The sequence below is a fragment of the Podarcis raffonei genome, chromosome 6 (assembly GCF_027172205.1).
Source record: "Podarcis raffonei isolate rPodRaf1 chromosome 6, rPodRaf1.pri, whole genome shotgun sequence".
NCBI lineage: Eukaryota > Metazoa > Chordata > Lepidosauria > Squamata > Lacertidae > Podarcis > Podarcis raffonei.
The window spans coordinates 55,588,284-55,607,536 of record NC_070607.1 but is presented as its reverse complement, the minus strand read 5'-3'; the positions used below and the strand labels follow the sequence as shown (position 1 = coordinate 55,607,536).

General features: G+C 44.9%; 1 protein-coding gene across 4 annotated transcripts in view; it reads right to left on the bottom strand.

Moving 5' to 3' along the window:
• SCUBE3 (signal peptide, CUB domain and EGF like domain containing 3) overlaps positions 1–18,378 on the bottom strand; it is a 115,273-nt gene extending 96,895 nt beyond the window's left edge. For 3 of the 4 annotated variants that reach the window (XM_053393074.1, XM_053393075.1, XM_053393077.1), the window contains exon 1: positions 17,821–18,378. In XM_053393074.1, coding sequence (XP_053249049.1) covers positions 17,821–17,902 — 82 coding nt within the window. In that variant the 5' untranslated portion in view covers positions 17,903–18,378. The remainder of the gene's footprint in view (positions 1–17,820) is intronic. The other variant, XM_053393076.1, reaches the window with a different exon arrangement.
• Between the last annotated feature and the right edge of the window lie 875 nt (positions 18,379–19,253).

Here is a 19,253-nt window from a genome sequence, read left to right as displayed (position 1 = left end):
AATAATTTGGCATTGCATCCGTCTGCAAAGGAATATTTAACTTTGGGTAACCTTTTCCTTCTCTTTTGAAGGGCCATAGAGGGCAGTAAGCATAACTGCTGTGCCATTCTGACCAAGGAGGGCTGTAGTTTAGAGCTAGAGCATCTGTCTTGCAGCAGAAGGTTCTGGGTTTAATCCCCAACATAGGACCGGAGATGTCCCATGTGTGAAACCTTAACGCCAGTCAGCTTTAAAAATACTGAGGTAGATGACTCAGTATCAGGCTGCTTCCAATATGACTATGTTTCTATATTCTAGGGACTTCTAGGGACATTGGCTAAGGGAAACGTTAAGGGAAACATTATAAAAGTCATGAAAGAGCATCTATTCCCCCCAAAAGCTAAGTTTATGTGTTAACAATTGGATTTCACAGGCTCTTCTGATTTGTTGGCAACTTCCAAGGCTTGCAACTGCAAAGCTAGTAGGATATTGCAATCCATGGCAAACTACCAGACCCTCAGACATCCAAATAGCTTAGCTGCTCTTCAGGGGAAAACTACTCTCCCTGTTCTTCAGAGGCTGGTGTCTGAAGAGCAGAGAAACTGGTTCTCCTCCCCTTCACAGCACTGGGCTGAGAGAAGGAGAACCACTTCTCCAACATCAATATTGCGATGGGGCAGAAAGCCCTCTGGCCACCTTGCAAAGGGGCCTTTCCTCTCTCTGGCATACTACAGCTGCATCACGGGATGCTTTACACAAAAACACAAACACAAAAACCACAAAAATACATCAAAAAACCAAAACACTAACACTCCCAACCCCCCAGAAAAGTTTTAAAGTTCATAGATTTATTCAATTACCCAGAGGCCTGGGAGAAGAGGAATGCTTTTGCCTGGTGCCTAAGTACCATATTTTTCGCACCATAGGACGCACCAGACCATAGGGCGCACCTAGTTTTTAGATGGGGAAATCAATTTTTAAAAATCTTTTTCCCCCCCCAGCCCCAAAGAGCAGCGTACAGGCTGCGCACAACCTCTCCCTGCTAGAGGGGTTGCGCACGGCTATGGAACAAGCCAAGGCAGCAAACGGGATGGATCCCGCTGGCTGCTTTGGCTTCCTCTTTAGCCCCGCGCAATCCCTCCCTGCCGGGAGAGGCTGCGTGGAGCTAAAGAAGCCATAGCCCCGTGCAGCCTCTCCCTGCTGAAGCCTGCATTCGCTCCATAGGACGCACACACATTTCCCCTCAGTTTTTGGAGGGGAAAAACTGCGTCCAATGGAGCGAAAAGTACGGTATATGAAACCAAGGCACCAGGCAAGCCTCTCTGGGGAGAGTATTCCACAAGTGGGGAGCCACTGCAGAAAAGGCCCGTTCCTCCCGACCTCTTGCAGAGGAGGCACACAAAGAAGGGCCCTAGGTGATTATCACAAGGTCTGGGTCAGTTCATATAGGCAGAGGCAGTCCTTGTGGTATGTCTTATTATTATTTCATCAGGATGCTACAAGGTTTGTGCTTATCTTGACTGAACACCAAACTTCAACAGTTATCTCCACTGTGTCAAAGGTAGGTTGGCTCTAGGTTTTGTCTTAGTGTACTGAGTCATAGAAGTACTGCAGTAAAAATACTTTCTCGGTGGCATTTGTACCTTGGGTCACTGAGTACTTAAAATGCAACGTTTTTGATGATGATAAAAACCTAGAACTACATTTGACACACATACACACCCCAAAAAATCAATGGAGTGTTCATTTGTGGAATGAGTTACCTAAGTGGAAGAAATGTTCTTTCTCCCACTTGATCCTTCCTACCTTGGCTGCCTTTGGAAAACCAAACTTAGGACAGAGACTCTCTGGAACTCTGTGTACTTTAAACATACAGCCATCCCAATATGAATAAAACTAGGAGTCTAAAAACTAGGAAAACAAGTGTAACACCAAGCAAATAAAATTACAGCACACCAGTCCTGGACTATATACTTGCATGGCTGTGAAGCTCTCTTAAAAAAAGAAGAAGAATGGGGCACTTTATTTAGGACATTTAACACATCAACAGGGTTGTTGTTAGCCGGGGAGTGTGCAACAGCAACCTGGTGAGATGGACCATCTCTGTAACTGGAGAAATTCTATGATATTTTTTTAAAAAATAGACGTCAAAGGTTCCTTCCCTCCATGTCCCCACACTGTAGCCATGCACACGAGCTGCAATCACATGTTAAGCTTTTTACGCTAAGAGATTCCTCAAACAGCAGCGGTAATTTCAATTGGGCCACAGCAAGTCTGGAGAAAGATTAATTTGACTTGGCACATCATTGAAATCACTGCAATTATATGTGGCACCACCACACATGACTAGCTTATCTATGACAGTCCTATCTTTGTGACTATGGTTTAAGTGGCCACTATACCGATGGCTGCATATATTGCTCAATTTGCAATTGTTCATAATCTGATTTTTACCTATGTATGTACTGCAGTGTCATAGCTACAGGGTAGGGGGAGGGTTTAAGCTGGGTTCTTTGCCTGGGGTGAAGCCTCCAGAGGGGCGCCATTGAGGTTTTTAGCCAGTGTGTGCGTGCGCAAATGTGCATTTGGGAGTGCCAAACTTGGTCTTTTATCTGAGTGAAATAAAGCCTAGTTCTGCCCCTGTGTACTGCCAATTGAAACAGGCCTTCTCACATGTGATATGAGCTCTGTGGGTGCCCTTGTAAAGCACACTGGAAGCTCATACAAGGAAGTTTCAACAAACAGTTTTTTAAATTTTCATTTGGTGGCTCCCACTGCACTTTTCTTTTCTGTCGCATGTGATTACACTGCTGTTCTTACCTTCGGGAAGAATTCTGAACTTATTATTCAACCAGTGCTCTACACCCACAGCCCTTGCCCTGAAGATCCTGTTCCCTTCTGTGAGGTAACGATTTCTTAGGAGGTTGTTGTGTGACTAAAATTATTGGGCGGCAGTAGCTATGCTGCTACTGCTACTAAGGGCTCAAACTCGTAGTGCTAAAAATGTGCATTAATTGAATGGATCCAACAACAATTTGGCACAAGCTAAAGCAGTTAAGTGATTTGCCAGCTAAGCAGTCACAAAATGAATATGGGTTGAGAGCAGCAGGTTCAGCAATATGCTGAAGCAATCACACAACCGCTTCTGCAAGTGCTGAATACTCCATGGATCGGATCCACTCAATCTATACTCACAGCATACCAACTTGAGGCAGATCCACACCACACTTTTAAAGCACTTTCGAAGTGCATTACTTCCCCCAAAGAATCCTGGGGGCTGTAGTTTGTTACAGTACTGGAAACTGTAGTTCCCGGGGGGGGCGGACTACACTTCCCAGGATTCTTTGGGGGGAAGTCATGTGTTTTATAAGTGTGTTGGATGTGCTTTGAATGTATGGTTTGGATCTGCCCCAAGTTGCGTCAATTGGCCCTCTGCTTTCCAGTGCTGACAGCACTGTATCTCAGGTAACACAACCTTCTTCAATCCCTCACAGGTACGGTAACTTTCTGGGGATGCATGTCGCTGGTAGGTAGGGGCAGAGGCAAAAGTGGGTGGAGCTAGGCAAAAGCACTCAAGGAGAACACAAAATAGAATCAGCAATGGATGCAGCCCAGGGAGAGTCCCCAAGGGCCAGACAGAGAAGCCTAGGCCACATTTGGTCCTGGAGCTGGAGGTCCCCCACCCTTGCTCTCAAACCAGATTACTGAAGTAGAAAGAAAGGGGGGATATGCATTCACACATGTGAATGCCCACTAAGAACAGAAGAGGACCAAAAACCTATCTAGTTCATCATGGTGTCTCCCAGGCTGGCAAACTGGGTTCCCCTGGGAGCACACACAGAGGATAATAATTGCTCACTGCCGCTGTTCCTCAGCAATTGGTTTTTAGGGGCACAGCAACTCAGCATATACCTACCATGACCAGAAGTCATTGATATTCTCCCATTAAGTCTCTGGCCCTTGGCTTCTCTAATCCAAATGCTGCCTACTTACAACATTACAAACACACACACAATATTACCCCCACACTGATTATTATAATACTATATACATGGCCATATTAAACAAACACTTCTGCAGAAGAGTAAAATTATTTGGTCCTTCTTGTTAGCAGTTTAAGAGGGATGTTTCTGGAGGAGTGGTCAAGTTGCTTCACCTATGATGAAACTGGAGGAACCCCAGTTCATGCTATCAGTGACTGTCCCCCGCCAAGGCAGGATTTATATATTATTTTCTTTACATAGGCAGACAGAAAAGAATTATCCCACTTCACATGCTTGTCAACTCTCTTAAATGAGTATGAAATACCTAGAATTTGCATACAGACACACTACTTTCCTCTCCAGGTATTTAATTCCTGTGTTTTATGTTTAAAGTTCTAGTCAATTATTGTAAAGTCGGGGGGGAGGGGAGAGATGGGAACTGGGCAGCTAATAAAAATAGAAAATTAAACCAAAAAAAATATCATTATTTTCTTCAGTCCCAAAGAACTTCATAGGTTTTAAAAGCAACTTTTATTATTTAATTTAATATAATGTACATTAACAGGATTAAAAAAAAAATATTTAGTGAATGTGTATGTGTAGCTGTTGGCAGTCTTGCAGAGTTTCCACTTGAGTTAAGGCCAAATTAAAGCTTTATAACTTCAGCAGCCCCCCCTTTTTTCTTTTTTCTTTACCAGCGCACTAATAACCACCTCAGACACTGTGGTACAGTTTGTTTGGCTCAGAGAACAGCAAGGGAGAAGACGAAGGAGCTAAGGCAATTTGTATTGCACTTAAGGAGTCTGGTCAGAAGACAACACATTGCTTTGTCTGGAAGAAGATGAAAAGGGGTGTCAGAAATGCTGGAACTCTCGTCTCCCTCCTAAGATGGCTTGAAAGAGATGGAGGAGGCATTTGTGGGGCATCCACAAAGAACCTGGCATTCTGTGGCAGATTTTCAGCAGAATCATCTGTATATACAACAGCTAGTCCCCAACATTCTACTACATTCCAGCTTTTTCCAGCCATTGGCCGTACTGGCTGGGGATAGTCCCCTTACCAAATGGGAATAGGGAATCACAGCAGCCAAAACATATATCTAGGTCAGGGGTCAGCAACCCTTTTCAGCCATGGGCCGGTCCACCGTCCCTCAGACCATGTGGTGTGCCAGACTATATTTTGGAGGGGGAAAAATGAACAAATTCCTATGCCCCACAAATAACCCAGAGATGCATTTAAAATAAAAGCACACATTCTACTCAAATAAAAACACGAGGCAGGCCCCACAAACAACCCAGAGATGCATTTTAAATAAAAGGACACAGTCTACTCATGTAAAAACATGCTGATTCCCAGACCGTCTGCGGGTCGGATTGAGAAGGTGATTGGGCCAATGGCAGATGAAGATGATGGACTTTTCGGAGCTAGCCGACCTGACTGAAAGAGTCCGCGACCAGGAGGAGGAGGAGTACCAGGATGATTGGATGAAATTCAAAGACTATTTAGTTAAATATGCTAAGATAACTCAATTGGAAAAACTTGCAAATACCAGATAGGCTTAGGATTTAAATATGTAATGTTAAAGAATAGTATGTTTAAAGTTAAAATGAAAAGGAAGAAAGATGATAAGTGATTAAGTTAATTTTATGAGAAAATTGGTTTTGGAAAACTGTTACAATGATATACAATGAAACTCAGCCAGCGGGATTCGAGGAAGTCATTTAACAATGTCACTAAGATTGGATTAAGTACAGTTAAGATGTATGTTTGTTTATAATTTTGGAAAATTAATTAAAAAATTTGGGAAAAAAGAGAGAGAGAAGGTAATTGGGTCGCATCCAGCCCGCGGACCTTAGGTTGCCTACCCCTGATTTAGGTAGTCATTTAATCGTACCCTTCTTTCTATTAGCAATGTTCAGTGGTGAGTGCCAAACGAAGCAACTCTGTCCTCCAAACCATGCTTAACACATCGAAAGCATTCAGACAACTGACCAAATACACTGAGGGCTGAAGCAGTGCTACAGCTAGGCTGGACCTCAGGGGTGTCATTTCCTACTATAAAAAACTTAAGGGGCAACCAGCCAGGCATGTACATAGTTACAAGTACTCATTTTATTATTTGTAGTTTTTATTGTGCTTATTCCAAAGTAAATGTGATTAGCATCAGGATAGCAGAAGCCAGCCCCACGTATTCCTGTAGCCATGACTGGGCTATGATTTAAGTGAGTTTAAAATGTGAAATTGCGCATGCTCAGATTATTTCTTTTTAACAGGGCTGTGGCAACCTGTTTTCTGCTCTAACACATCAGGACTGCTGAAGCAGTTATAAAGCATGGAGTAGTGGTGGGAAAAATGTTAATTTCACAACTGAACATGGCTATCCAAAGCCTTTGCCGCCGCCCCAATAAAACCATTAAGTCCTGGGATTAAAATTACCTCGCTGCACCACATGGCTCAAGCACTCTCTTCTCCCCTCGTAATACATTACTCAGTGTATTAAACACTCAAAACACACTTGGGTGTTTTTTCTGGACCAGCAGACTATGGTTTGGATGAGCCCTCCAAAGCAGGATTGGAAACCACAGTTTGGAGGGCTTGCTCAAACCAGTTTGCTGATTTAGACAGAAGAAAATATAAAATGTGAGAAGTCTGCAAGGTTCCAAGTTCATGGGAGAGAAGGTGGGTTCACTAAATAAGTATCATCCACACAATGGAGCGCCATAACTCCACCTACAGAACAGTGAAACAAAGGCTCAGAAAACAGACCAAAGCCCAGTACATACCGTATTTTTCGCCCCATAGGACGCACTTTTTCCCCTCCAAAAATGAAGGGGAAATGTGTGTGCGTCCTATGGGGCGATTGCAGGCTTTCGCTGAAGCCTGGAGAGCGAGAGGCATCGGTGCGCGCCAACCCCTCTCGCTCTCCAGGCTTCAGGAAGCTATCCGCAAGCCTTGCAAGCCCGGCAGGAGTTCCCGCGGGCTCACAAGGCTTGCGGGCAGCAGCCTGCAGCCCCGGCGAGTGTCCGCAAGCCTTGCGGCCCGGCGTGAGGTCCCGCCGAGCGCGCGAGGCTTGGCGCGGCAACCTGTCGCCCGAAGCACGGGGAGCCCTCCGGAGGGCTCCCCGTGCTTCGGGCGTCTGCAAGCCTTGCGCGCCCGGCGGGAGGTCCCGACGGGCACGCGAGGCTTGGGGCGGCAGCCTGCCGCCCGAAGCAGGCGGAGCCCTCCGGAGGGCTCCCTGTGCTTTGGGAGAGTGTCCGCAAGCCTTGCGCGCCCGGTGGGAGGTCCCGCCGAGCGTGTGAGGCTTTGGGCGGCATCCTGTCGCCCGAAGCACAGGGAGCACTCCGGAGGGCTCCCCGTGCTTCGGGCGAGTGTCTGCAAGTCTTGCGCGCCCGGCGGGAGGTCCCGACGGGCGCGCGAGGCTTGGGGCGGCAGCCTGCCGCCCTAAGCACGCGGAGCCCTCCGTAGGGCTCCCTGTGCTTCAGGCGAGTGTCTGCAAGCCTTGCGCGCCCGGCGGGAGGTCCCGCCGGGCGCGCAAGACTTGGGGCGGCAGCCTGCAGCCCGAAGCATGCGGAGCCCTCCAGAGGGTGCCCCGTGCTTCGGGCAGGTGTGCGCAAGGCTTGGGGCGGCAGCTGCGGCTGGGGGGGGGAATAATTTTTTTTTATTCATTCCTCCCCCCCCAAAAAACGAGGTGCGTCCTATGGGCCGGTGCGCCCTATAGGACGAAAAATACGGTAATTAACTGATCCATACAAGTCCCCAACATATGATTCTCCCCAAAGGTGTCCTGTCCACATTCATAAATGGAGCATTTTGCTGAAAGGCTGAATCATAATGCATTGTGTTGATACATGCCTTGCTTCTTGTTAGGCACATTAAGCAAGGAAAAGTAATTATACTGTATGATTACACTAAGATAGCAGACCTTGTAAACATAAATCATGAGACAGCATTATACGGTTGGCATGTCTTTGAAGTTCATAAAATATGTGATGTATAGTTTTTTCCTACCATTAAGAGGACTCAGTGAGCTAATTCCACTCTCATCTGCATTCCTCTGAATAACCAGTCATTAAATGAAGCTCCCACTGCTTTCTTGGACCTGATAAAGTCAGTTTGAACACCCCTAAAGTCACGGGAACAGAGAGGAGCAGGTTCTGAACTCTCCTGAGGTCTACTGGGGCCAAATATTAAAAATGAAGCATCTGACAGAACTTTCTGTGTTCAAAACTTGCTGTCTACTCCCTGGGTGCTTCCAGACAACCTGTTTGTGGATTCATCCCGATTTGTTTGCAAAGAGGTTAGATGACATTGCATCAAGACCAAGTGTTTTCTCCCATTTTCCAGTGCGTTTTCTCCTCATTTTCCTTATCACAAAACGGCTGCTCTTTGGAGGAAGTAGGTTTGTGGCACAAGACCTTCCAATCAACTATAATCGTGGAACATGAATGTCCTTATATATGACTGAATCCCCCCTGGAAAATGTCTGGAAGCGTCCTGTGTCTCTTGCTGCTTTTTACAATCAGATTGTGGTCCTCTGATTTAACACTGACAAACTGGGGCTGTGCAAAATCAAATGCCTCCCTAAAACTTATATTTCCTTCACATATTGTGTTAAATTACTGTTGTCTTCCCTAAGATGCAAGTTTGGTTTTAAGAAAGGCCTCAAACTGTTTTTCTATGGTCCAGGGATGCCAACTCCTGGGGGCCCAAACCTTTTGACCCCTCAATATTTTGGGGGGGCTTAAGTGGCCAACTCCTTCTCCTACTCCTTCTTCTGCCACGGAGGGGAAGGAGAAGGGAAGTAGGTCCTAGCTGGTGGTGGCAGCAGGAGGACCTGCAAGAGGTGCTGCCAACCAATGAAGCTGCACTACTGCCATGTTTAGCACCCCCAAGCTTCTCTGCACCATGCATGCATGTAGTGTCGCAAGTGTGAAGCCAGGCCCTCCGAATCACCCTCACACCTCTGGCACCTCTGCTATGATCTATCCTGGAAAAACATTAGGATTAGTGATTATTGCATATACTTAAGTCTGCATATGGGGGGGGGGACAGCCATTAACATGCTAACTTACAGCTAGGGTCTTGCATCATTAAATTTCTACATAAATTGATGACACATTAATCATAAAAGCTAATAAGCTACCTTCTCTCCACCCCCACCTCCGCAAAGATAGAAACCTGCACTTTTCTGCGTGCTGTTTTTAACTAATTAAAACTATCCTTAACGTATTAACACTCAGTTGGCTAAAGCGAGAGTTGCAAGAGCTCGAGGATGGAAAAGAAGCCCATGATGTTTGCAGCGTAAGCTGAAGAGAAGCCAGCATACTGAGGCTAGTTTTAAGATTGTGCAGACAGAGTACACTTTATTTACCATCATCGTAAGCTTCTCCTAAGCCTCTCTGGGGACTTATAACTTTGAAAACGAAGGTTAAAATTATTCTGGAATATTTTCCTATGTAGATTACTCCAGTGTGCCTCTTTTTTTTGTGTGTGGTGGTGGTAGTCAAAACAATATAACCCTTACACTTGGGAGACAGTAATGCCCCTCAGGACAGGATGATTTGAGGTGTCTGAACGTTTCGGTGTTACAAAAAAAGACTTTCAGCCCCTTTCCCAGCCCCCTCCCCCTGTCAAATCTAAGTACAGGCATGTTTTGTTGTCGTTTAGTCGTTTAGTCGTGTCCGACTCTTCGTGACCCCATGGACCAGAGCACGCCAGGCACCTCTGTCCTCCACTACCTCCTGCAGTTTGGTCAAACTCATGCTGGTAACCTCGAAAACACTATCCAACCACCTCGTCCTCTGTCGCCCCCTTCTCCTTGTGCCCTCCATCTTTCCCAGCATCAGTGTCTTCTCCAGGGAGTCTTCTCTTCTCATGAGGTGGCCAAAGTACTGGAGCCTCAGCTTCACGATCTGTCCTTCCAGTGAGCACTCAGGGCTGATTTCCTTAAGAATGGATGCGTTTGATCTTCTTGCAGTCCATGGGACTCTCAAGAGTCTTCTCCAGCACCATAATTCAAAAGCATCAATTCTTCGGCGATCAGCCTTCTTTATGGTCCAGGTCTCACTTCCATACATCACTACTGGGAAAACCATGGCTTTAACTATACGGACCTTTGTTGGCAAGGTGACGTCTCTACTTCTCAAGATGCTGTCTAGGCCTGTCATTGCCCTTCTCCCAAGAAGCAGGCGTCTTTTAATTTCGTGGCTGCTGTCACCATCTGCAGTGATCATGGAGCCCAAGAAAGTAAAATCTCTCACTGCCTCCATTTCTTCCCCTTCTATTTGCCAGGAGGTGATGGGACCAGTGGCCATGATCTTCGTTTTTTTGATGTTGAGCCTCAGACCATATTTTGCGCTCTCCTCTTTCACCCTCATTAAAAGGTTCTTTAATTCCTCCTCACTTTCTGCCATCAAGGTTGTGTCATCTGCATATCTGAGGTTGTTGATATTTCTTCCGGCAATCTTAATTCCAGCTTGGGATTCATCCAGCCCAGCCTTTCGCATGATGTATTCTGCATATAAATTAAATAAGCAGGGAGATAAAATACAGCCTTGTCGTACTCCTTTCCCAATTTTGAACCAATCAGTTGTTCCATATCCAGTTCTAACTGTAGCTTCTTGTCCCACATAGAGATTTCTCAGGAGACAGATGAGGTGATCAGGCACTCCCATTTCTTTAAGAACTTGCCATAGTTTGCCGTGGTCGACACAGTCAAAGGCTTTTGCATAGTCAATGAAGCAGAAGTAGATGTCTTTCTGGAACTCTCTAGCTTTCTCCATAATCCAGCGCATGTTTGCAATTTGGTCTCTGGTTCCTCTGCCTCTTCTAAATCCAGCTTGCACTTCTGGGAGTTCTCAATCCACATACTGTTTGAGCCTTCCTTGTAGAATTTTAAGCATAACCTTGCTAGCGTGTGAAATGAGTGCAATTGTGCGATAGTTGGAGCATTCTTTGGCACTGCCCTTCTTTGGGATTGGGATGTAGACTGATCTTCTCCAATCTGCTGGCCACTGCTGAGTTTTCCAAATTTGCTGGCATATTGAGTGTAGCACCTTAACAGCATCATCTTTTAAAATTTTAAATAGTTCAGCTGGAATACCATCACTTCCACTGGCCTTGTTATTTGCAGTGCTTTCTAAGGCCCATTTGACTTCACTTTCCAGGATGTCTGGCTCAAGGTCAGCAACCACACTACCTGGGGTGTACGAGACATCCATATCTTTCTGGTATAATTCCTCTGTGTATTCTTGCCACCTCTTCTTGATGTCTTCTGCTTCTGTTAGGTCCTTACCACTTTTGTCCTTTATTATGGTAATCTTTGTACAAAATGTTCCTTTCATATCTCCAATTTTCTTGAACAGATCTCTGGTTCTTCCCATTCTGTTGTTTTCCTCTATTTGTTTGGATTGCTCGTTTAAGAAGGCCTTCTTGTCTCTCCTTGCTATTCTTTGGAAATCTGCATTCAATTTCCTGTATCTTTCACTATCTCCCTCGCATTTTGCTTGCCTTCTCTCCTCCGCTATTTGTAAGGCCTCGTTGGACAGCCACTTTGCTTTCTTGCATTTCCTTTTCATTGGGATGGTTTTCGTTGCTGCCTCCTGTACAATGTTACGAGCCTCCATCCATAGTTCTTCAGGCACTCTGTCTACCAAATCTAAATCCTTAAACCTGTTCATCACTTCCACTGTGTATTCATAAGGGATTTGACTTAGATTGTATCTTACCGGCCCAGTGGTTTTTCCTACTTTCTTCAGTTTAAGCTTGAATTTTGCTATAAGAAGCTGATGATCTGAGCCACAGTCAGCTCCAGGTCTTGTTTTTGCTGACTGTATAGAGCTTCTCCATCTTTGGCTGCAGAGAATATAATCAATCTGATTTCGATACTGCCCATCTGGTGATGTCCATGTGTAGAGTCGTCTCTTGTGTTGTTGGAAAAGTGTGTTTGTGATGACCAGCTTGTTCTCTTGACAGAACTCTATTAGCCTTTGCCCTGCTTCGTTTTGATCTCCAAGGCCAAACTTGCCAGTTGTTCCTTTTATCTCTTGCCTCCCTACTTTAGCATTCCAATCCCCTATAATGAGAAGAACATCCTTCTTTGGTGTCACTTCTATAAGGTGTTGTAAGTCCTCATAGAATTGGTCAATTTCAGTTTCTTCAGCACCAGTAGTTGGTGCATAAACTTGGATTACTGTGATGTTAAAAGGTCTGCCTTGGATTCGTATCAAGATCATTCTATCATTTTTGAGATTGCATCCCAGTACAGCTTTCGCCACTCTTTTGTTGACTATGAGGGCCACTCCATTTCTTTTATGGGTTTCTTGCCCACAGTAGTAGATGTGATGGTCATCCGAACTGAATTCGCCCATTCCCGTCCATTTTAGTTCACTGATGCCCAGGATGTCAATATTTATTCTTGCCATCTCATTTTTGACCACCTCCAACTTACCTAGGTTCATGGTTCTTACATTCCAGGTTCCTATGCAATATTTTTCTTTACAGCATTGGACTTTCCTTTCGCTTCGAGGCATATCCGCAACTGAGCGTCCTTTCGGCTTTGGCCCAGCCGCTTCATCAGCTCTGGATCTACTTGTACTTGCCCTCCGCTCTTCCCCAGTAGCATGTTGGACGCCTTCCGACCTGAGGGGCTCATCTTCCAGCGTCATAACTTTTATATGCCTGTTGTCTTTGTCCATGGAGTTTTCTTGGCAAGGATACTGGAGTGGCTTGCCAGTTCCTCCTCCAGGTGGATCACGTTTGGTCAAAACTCTCCACTATGACCTGTTCATCTTGTGTGCCCTGCTCGGCGTAGTTCATAGCTTCTCTGAGTTCTTCAAGCCCCTTTGCCACGGCAAGGCAGTGATCCATGAAGGGGACAGGCATGTTAGACGTCTTCAATCAAAGTTCTTCTTTGAACTGCTTCATGTTGAAATGTTTACGGTTTTATATTTCAGGGGTGCGGAAGACTATCATCATCCCATATGATTTTCTGAGTGAATAAGCAGGAGGAGGAGATAAAGGGGATGTGGGGGGAGAGAGGTTACAGCAGGGGTCAGCAAACTTTTTCAGCAGGGGGCCGGTCCACTGTCCCTCAGAACTTGTGGGGGGGCAGACTATATTTTGAAAAAAAGAAAAGAACAAATTCCTATGCCCCACAAATAACCCAGAGATGCATTTAAAATAAAAGGACACATTCTACTCATGTAAAAACACTGATTCCTGGACCGTCCACAGGCCGGATTGAGAAGGCGATTGGGCTGGATCCGGTCCCCAGGCCTTAGTTTGCCTACCCATGAGTTACAGTAAGAGGTGGTGAGATGGGAGGGGGGAGGAGTAGATCATGATGTATCTGCAATCAAGTGAATTATATTCTTAAAAAATTCCCTTGTTTGAGGCCCTGCAGGTGCTTTCTGACTTTAAAAGAACCCAACCCATTATCTCCCAAATCCATCAATGCTCTGCATCAGCCTTCTCATAATCATACTCTGCACCATTGCCTCTGGGAAGGTATAAATTGTAATGTGAGACAGAGTCCCTTCAATTCCATTGAAACACAATCCACAGGAATATTAAGATTTTAGCATAGCCAAATTAATGATTTTAACAGTGCATTAACAATTTATTTGAGTTACTGGCTTACCATATCTAATTCTCACTAGATCTTCCAAAATCTCATTTAGCTTCACTGCTTTTGGCACCAGAAGGATTTATATGCTAACTAGCATGTACAAAGGTGCATTTAAAAATTGTTAGCAGAAAATGTTCTTTTTGAACTCTGGGCCAAAGGGTTAACCCAATGCATTGTTATCTGTTTCTGAACATAGGGAGGTTGTCACTGGACTTCCTGATTTGAAGAAGATCTAAAGGAGCAGAATGCTTTGAGAAGATAAGCACTGAGTTGAATTAGTTGTGTATCTTACCACTGCCTATTTTCACAAAGATAAAACGGGATCCAGCCTAGCCCAATAAGGGGGACAAAATGGTGATCAGGTGGTGAGCTGTAATGGATGGGTATTCCAGATATGAAGCGAGTCATCCATCCTCATCCACTACCTTAACACCACAATGTTAGAAGCAAACTTCTAACTATCTCAATTAGTCATTCCCAGAAGATGGGTTGACAGGTATCAGGACATCACAGGAACCTGGTGGGTGTGTTCTAAGTCTGTCATTGGAGAGAATGCTGGGCAAAAATCTGCCCAAGTGGCCCTACTTTCAGAACAGGGAGGATTTGGTAGATGAGCCTCCCACAAAGGCAAAACTCCGCTGGTAGGCTTCATTGATGTAAACAACAGAAACCATGAACATGAGATATTTTCCCCCATCCATGTTTGCCAAAGCATATCGACTCCAACATTAGTAGAAATGTTATCATCACTATACTCACTTCCAGATGATGCCTGGCCTAGTAAGATAAAATCCACTTACTGCAAAGGAGTGCCAGTCTACATGATTTGTTGGTTTGGGTTCAATTGCAACCTATTTGAATTGTCAAAGTTTGCACATTAAGCATGGAAAAAACACCCCCAAACATTTTTCAGATTTTTCTGGCCCAGAGGTTGAAGCACTGCCTCATCTTTTAGCCAGTCCTTCTGCTTTTCTACATCTGTGAACAGTCACACAAAATTCCACTTTCTGAGCACTTTGCCTCCAAGTTTATGAAATGGAAACAGAATGTGCTGGACATTCAACACTTACAATTCTTTGTTACCATCTTTTGTTGTCTGTTTATGAAATCCAGATTACGTGGGTTTATATAATTCTGCCCACCATTCCAAAACTGACCCAGCAAGTTTAGTAGCGATCCAACCATTCTTGTATCCCCTGGCTTCTCTTGAAAGAGTGCTGGAGAATGATTGAAATAAAGCTGTTTCTTTCAGACTAAACAACCAGTGGGAAATTCATAATGTTATTAAGAATGTCAGCAAGGAGCAGTCTAATATTCCAAATAAATCAGTGAGCCAAACAAATGCAAGAATCATTGTTGTTTTAGATTGTTTATTAAAATGTAGGCAAATCCTGAAACATATAGCTGTGATGCCTACAGCACTGCTGTGACTGGGCAGTAGACAGGTAGAAGCTGGACAGATTGATAATTTGAAGGCCTGCTCAGCAATTTATGAGGGCCAATTTGATGGTCGGAGGGTGAGGAATAGACCAGCCTTTTCCCCACCCCACCCCTCAAAGTTTCATAGCTGCCACGTTTCATAGCCAGAGGCACTGCTTCTTCCATATCCTCTTTTGAGCCATGGAGCCAGCAATCTGCATGAGGCCAGGTGTGGCCCTGGGGCCCCCACTCTCTGATTCTTGAAGGTAGTGGGCAAACCTTTCGTAAGAGCCACAGTGCCCAGCTGTTGCACAACAACATAGGTGGAGAAAATAAACATGCTTCCTAAGTATATTTTCCAGCTCAAGTGTAAACCACTTTTTCCCCCTGACACTTTTTTTCTTACCTCCTTTTTTACTCTAAATTAATCATGTTCTTTAAGTTTTAAATCTTAAGGGCGGATCTCACATACAGAAAGTTGTGGAACTGGAAGAAAAAGGGACAGAGCAAAGAGGAGGAAATGTTTCTTCCTTTCCCCCCTGCCTCCGCACATCCACATCATCCACACACTCTCACCCCATTCAGCTAAGAGATCTGCGCACAGAGATCCGCAGAGGGTTGCATATCCAAATGCAGGTCCCACTGCAAGAAGGGTAGGCAAACTGCAGCGGCATGGATGGGCATCAATCTGGTTGATCCTCAGTTTTTGATCCAGTAGGTTACACATGCTCAGATGCACTGTTCCAGCATGCAGATCTCTAAGCAGAAGAACAGGACAGTATGGAGCAATCTCTGGAACTAGTCACTGCAGCACTTCTGCTTGAGTTCACCCTTGTTTTGGCCTTGGACCACAGAGATGCAAACAGCATGGTTCCTTTAGGCTGAAATCCTAGACCCACTTACCTGGGAGTAAGTCCCATTGAACTCGAACGAGACTCACTTATGAGCGGACATATATAGGATTGTGCTGTCAGCTTCACTCCCAACCCCACCAGTTGCTCTCTACTGCCAACGTTTGGGGACACTGGAAAGGCAGTGTGCATGCACCACACTTGGATCTCTCCTTCTTTTGAGGGTTTAGGAAAAGTGTGCCATTTTGATTCATAATCACAACGGTTTCCAGAAGAAAGGAGAGGACAAAGAGCCCCAAGTTCAAACTTTTTGTGTGTGGCTATCACTCCTCCCCAAGTAAATATCGTTCTCATGAACAGCAGCAAGTGTGCTAGCAACATAATCAATGTACACGTCTTGCAAGATGAGCTATTGTTCTGGGTATTTTGAAATAGAATGACCTCAATACATCAGGAATAATTAAAAAAAAATAAGAAAGAAAAATGGTCAGGATCCCCAGCCAATGTATTGATTTTTATTATTATTATTTGTTTTTTATACTACTTAATATATTAAGTATATCTCTAAGCAGTGTACAGAAAACAGAAACAACAACAGACAACTTAAAGTATTACAAAAATACTCGCTTATGTATAAAAAGTTTAAGTTATTGATACTGGTTTAGATAGGTTAGTAACTTTGTACTAATGTAAGTCAGCATTGTTCCACTGAAATGTCATTTCAGATCTCTTCTACTGGAAACTGAGGCAGTGGCTGTTTTTAACCTGCTCATTTTTAACAAACCAAGAATCGAGCCCAGCTCCACATCATGTTCTCCTCCCCTTCTTCCCCTGAAGGTATCCGTCAAGTCTCTACAGGATGGAATTTTGCTTTGCTATTTTAGCATAAATCTGGCCAGGGCTTCAATGGAATTTGAAACCAAAAGGCCTTAATAAATAAATATTGTGATAAGGGTATGAAAGCAATGTATGAACCAAAGATAATCAGAGAGGAGAGGAAAGCCTGAGCATTCCTTTTTAAGCTAAAAGCATACAGCTTTACATGAAGCCAGGTCCTCTCTTTATTGTTTTTATTTTGTCCTCTATAAAGAACACACTCTTCTACTTTTCCAGTCTGACTTCCTTTATCATCTATTGTGTGTTTGCTTTCATTATTAAAAAATAGATACTTCTAAAGATATGTCACAGTAACCTTGAGAGTGCTTCCCCCTCAAAAAAAAAACTTTTTAGGAGAAAGGGAAGAGGTACAAGCCACATGGCTAATATATTGTCATATCACCTAATACGTATATGGTGGAGTCCTTTAAAACATCTCCAGATCATTCCCCTACTTCCATCACATGCTGTTCCATCCATTTCATCTGGAGGGGATACGCTACTATTACAGCAAAAGGAAAACTATAAAGATATAGGCTATATAATTGTCCATGTGTGCATCTGCTTTTTTCATGCGGAGAGACTACAAAGTAATCAGGCAACTTGCAGGTAGACACATGCAAAATATGTTTCTTTGCTCCAAATATCTGTGTCTAGCTCTCAAGCTATATATGCGCAGCGTACAATAACTCATCGGATTCAACAAAGATAATCACGCACGTGCATGTCTCATCAATATTTCACAGGTAATTATTTCTAAAACCATTATTGATCCCATAAGAGATAAGAGGAACCAGGGAAGGGGTTACAGATAACGATCTCCTCCTTTCTAGCTCATGGGAGGAGTGAAACTTTTTACAATATCCACCCCCACAACCAAACAGCAATTTTAACAGAATCTCCGACAAAACACAGCTACTAAAAAAAGTTTAAAGGGTGGCAGTAAAAGGTCTGCATCAAATTAGGTATTTTGCTGATGCTTGCCAATCTCACTGGCTGACTAAAGGGTTAAAAATCGGGGGACGATGCACACATACACAGTTGGGGTAACAGGAGGGGGGGGGGAGAGAGAGATTCTTCTTACCTTGACTGGCTTTAGCCATGGTGTTGCCACAGTACAGGAGAAAGGAAAGCGTGTACAATCCAACAATCTCCAGGGCCCCCATTACAATTGGCTTGTATATGCAGAAAGGTCGGGCCAGGAAAAGAGGGGGGGGTCTCCTCTGATGCTTTCAAACAACGCACTGAGCGCATGCAAACTTTAAGCCAAGAAAGACAGAGAGAGAGAGAGAGAGAGAGAGAGAGAGAGAGAGAGAGAGAGATCTACTCTTTCCTGGTGGTGTATACTGGAGAAAGCGCTTTAGGAGAAAAGGATGGCCAAATCTGCTCAGGATTCCGTTGGGTTTCCCTGATGCTACTTTAAGTAGGAAGGCAGACCCGCCGCGGTATCTTTTTTAAGTGGACTTGGTCGTCCTTCTCCCTTCAGCTGCTTCCTTTTGGAAGAAGGAATCCCAGCCAGCTCCAGTTTGGTTAAAGAGGGGGAGAGATTAAAAAAAGCCACAGAGTGCCTTGCTCTCTAGTGCTGGGGACCTGTGAAAGGTCCATCCAAGCAACGCCCTTTCTCCCCACCCCTTTCTCTCTCTCTCTCCCTTTCTTTCTATTTGCCTTCGCCTGCTGCTGCTCCTGCCTCACTCCCTCCCACCCGCCCAGGCTGCGCTCAGCTCTGCCTGCAGGAATTTACAGTCTGCCACTGGGGGAGTCGGGCCAGTAGCCATGGAGACCGCTTCCCTGGGAGCAAGGAGGTCAGGCGAGAGACCATGTGCAATCAATGGATCAATGCAAACTCCCGTGCGAGCTCCAGACCCAACAAGCTCCCTTCGCAGGCTCTTCCCCCTACTTTGCCCGGCTCGGGAGGAAAGAGGGGAGGGGCATGAGAAAGGGGGATTGTGCTCAGAAAAGAGAATTAAGAAGGGAAGGAGAGGAGGGGGCGAGAAACCAGCTTGCAGATGCCATGACCTGCAACACTTTAGTCCCCCCCTTCTCTCTCTCTCTTTTTACTTTTTTGGTGTGCCTAGGCTGAAGGCAAGAGACGTGCTCTCGGATCAATGCAAACTCCAGATCAAAGAGCCTTAGGCTCTCTCGCTCTCTCCCCCCCTATTCGGCTAAGCGGAGGGGGAAGGGTGGGATTGCGAGGAGGCAGAAATAATTTTTTAAAAACAAAACAAAACAGAAACGCTCGACAGAGTCTTTGCCACGTTCTACTAAACTCCTCCAGGAATACTCCCCCTGGGGGAGGGGCGATTTCCCTCCTGAAGGAAGGTCACCATCCCATTCCTCGTGCGTCCTTCTGGACCGGCCTTGATTTGCAATCCCTCATTAGTCAAACGATTTGTTACTACTGTTTTTAAAGAACGATCATTGCTGTCTTGGAGCCCAAGAGTTACATACAGAAAAGTCCGGGAGCAACCGGTGGTCTATTTCCCACAAAGAAATGCTCTAGCAGAGTTGGGCAGATTT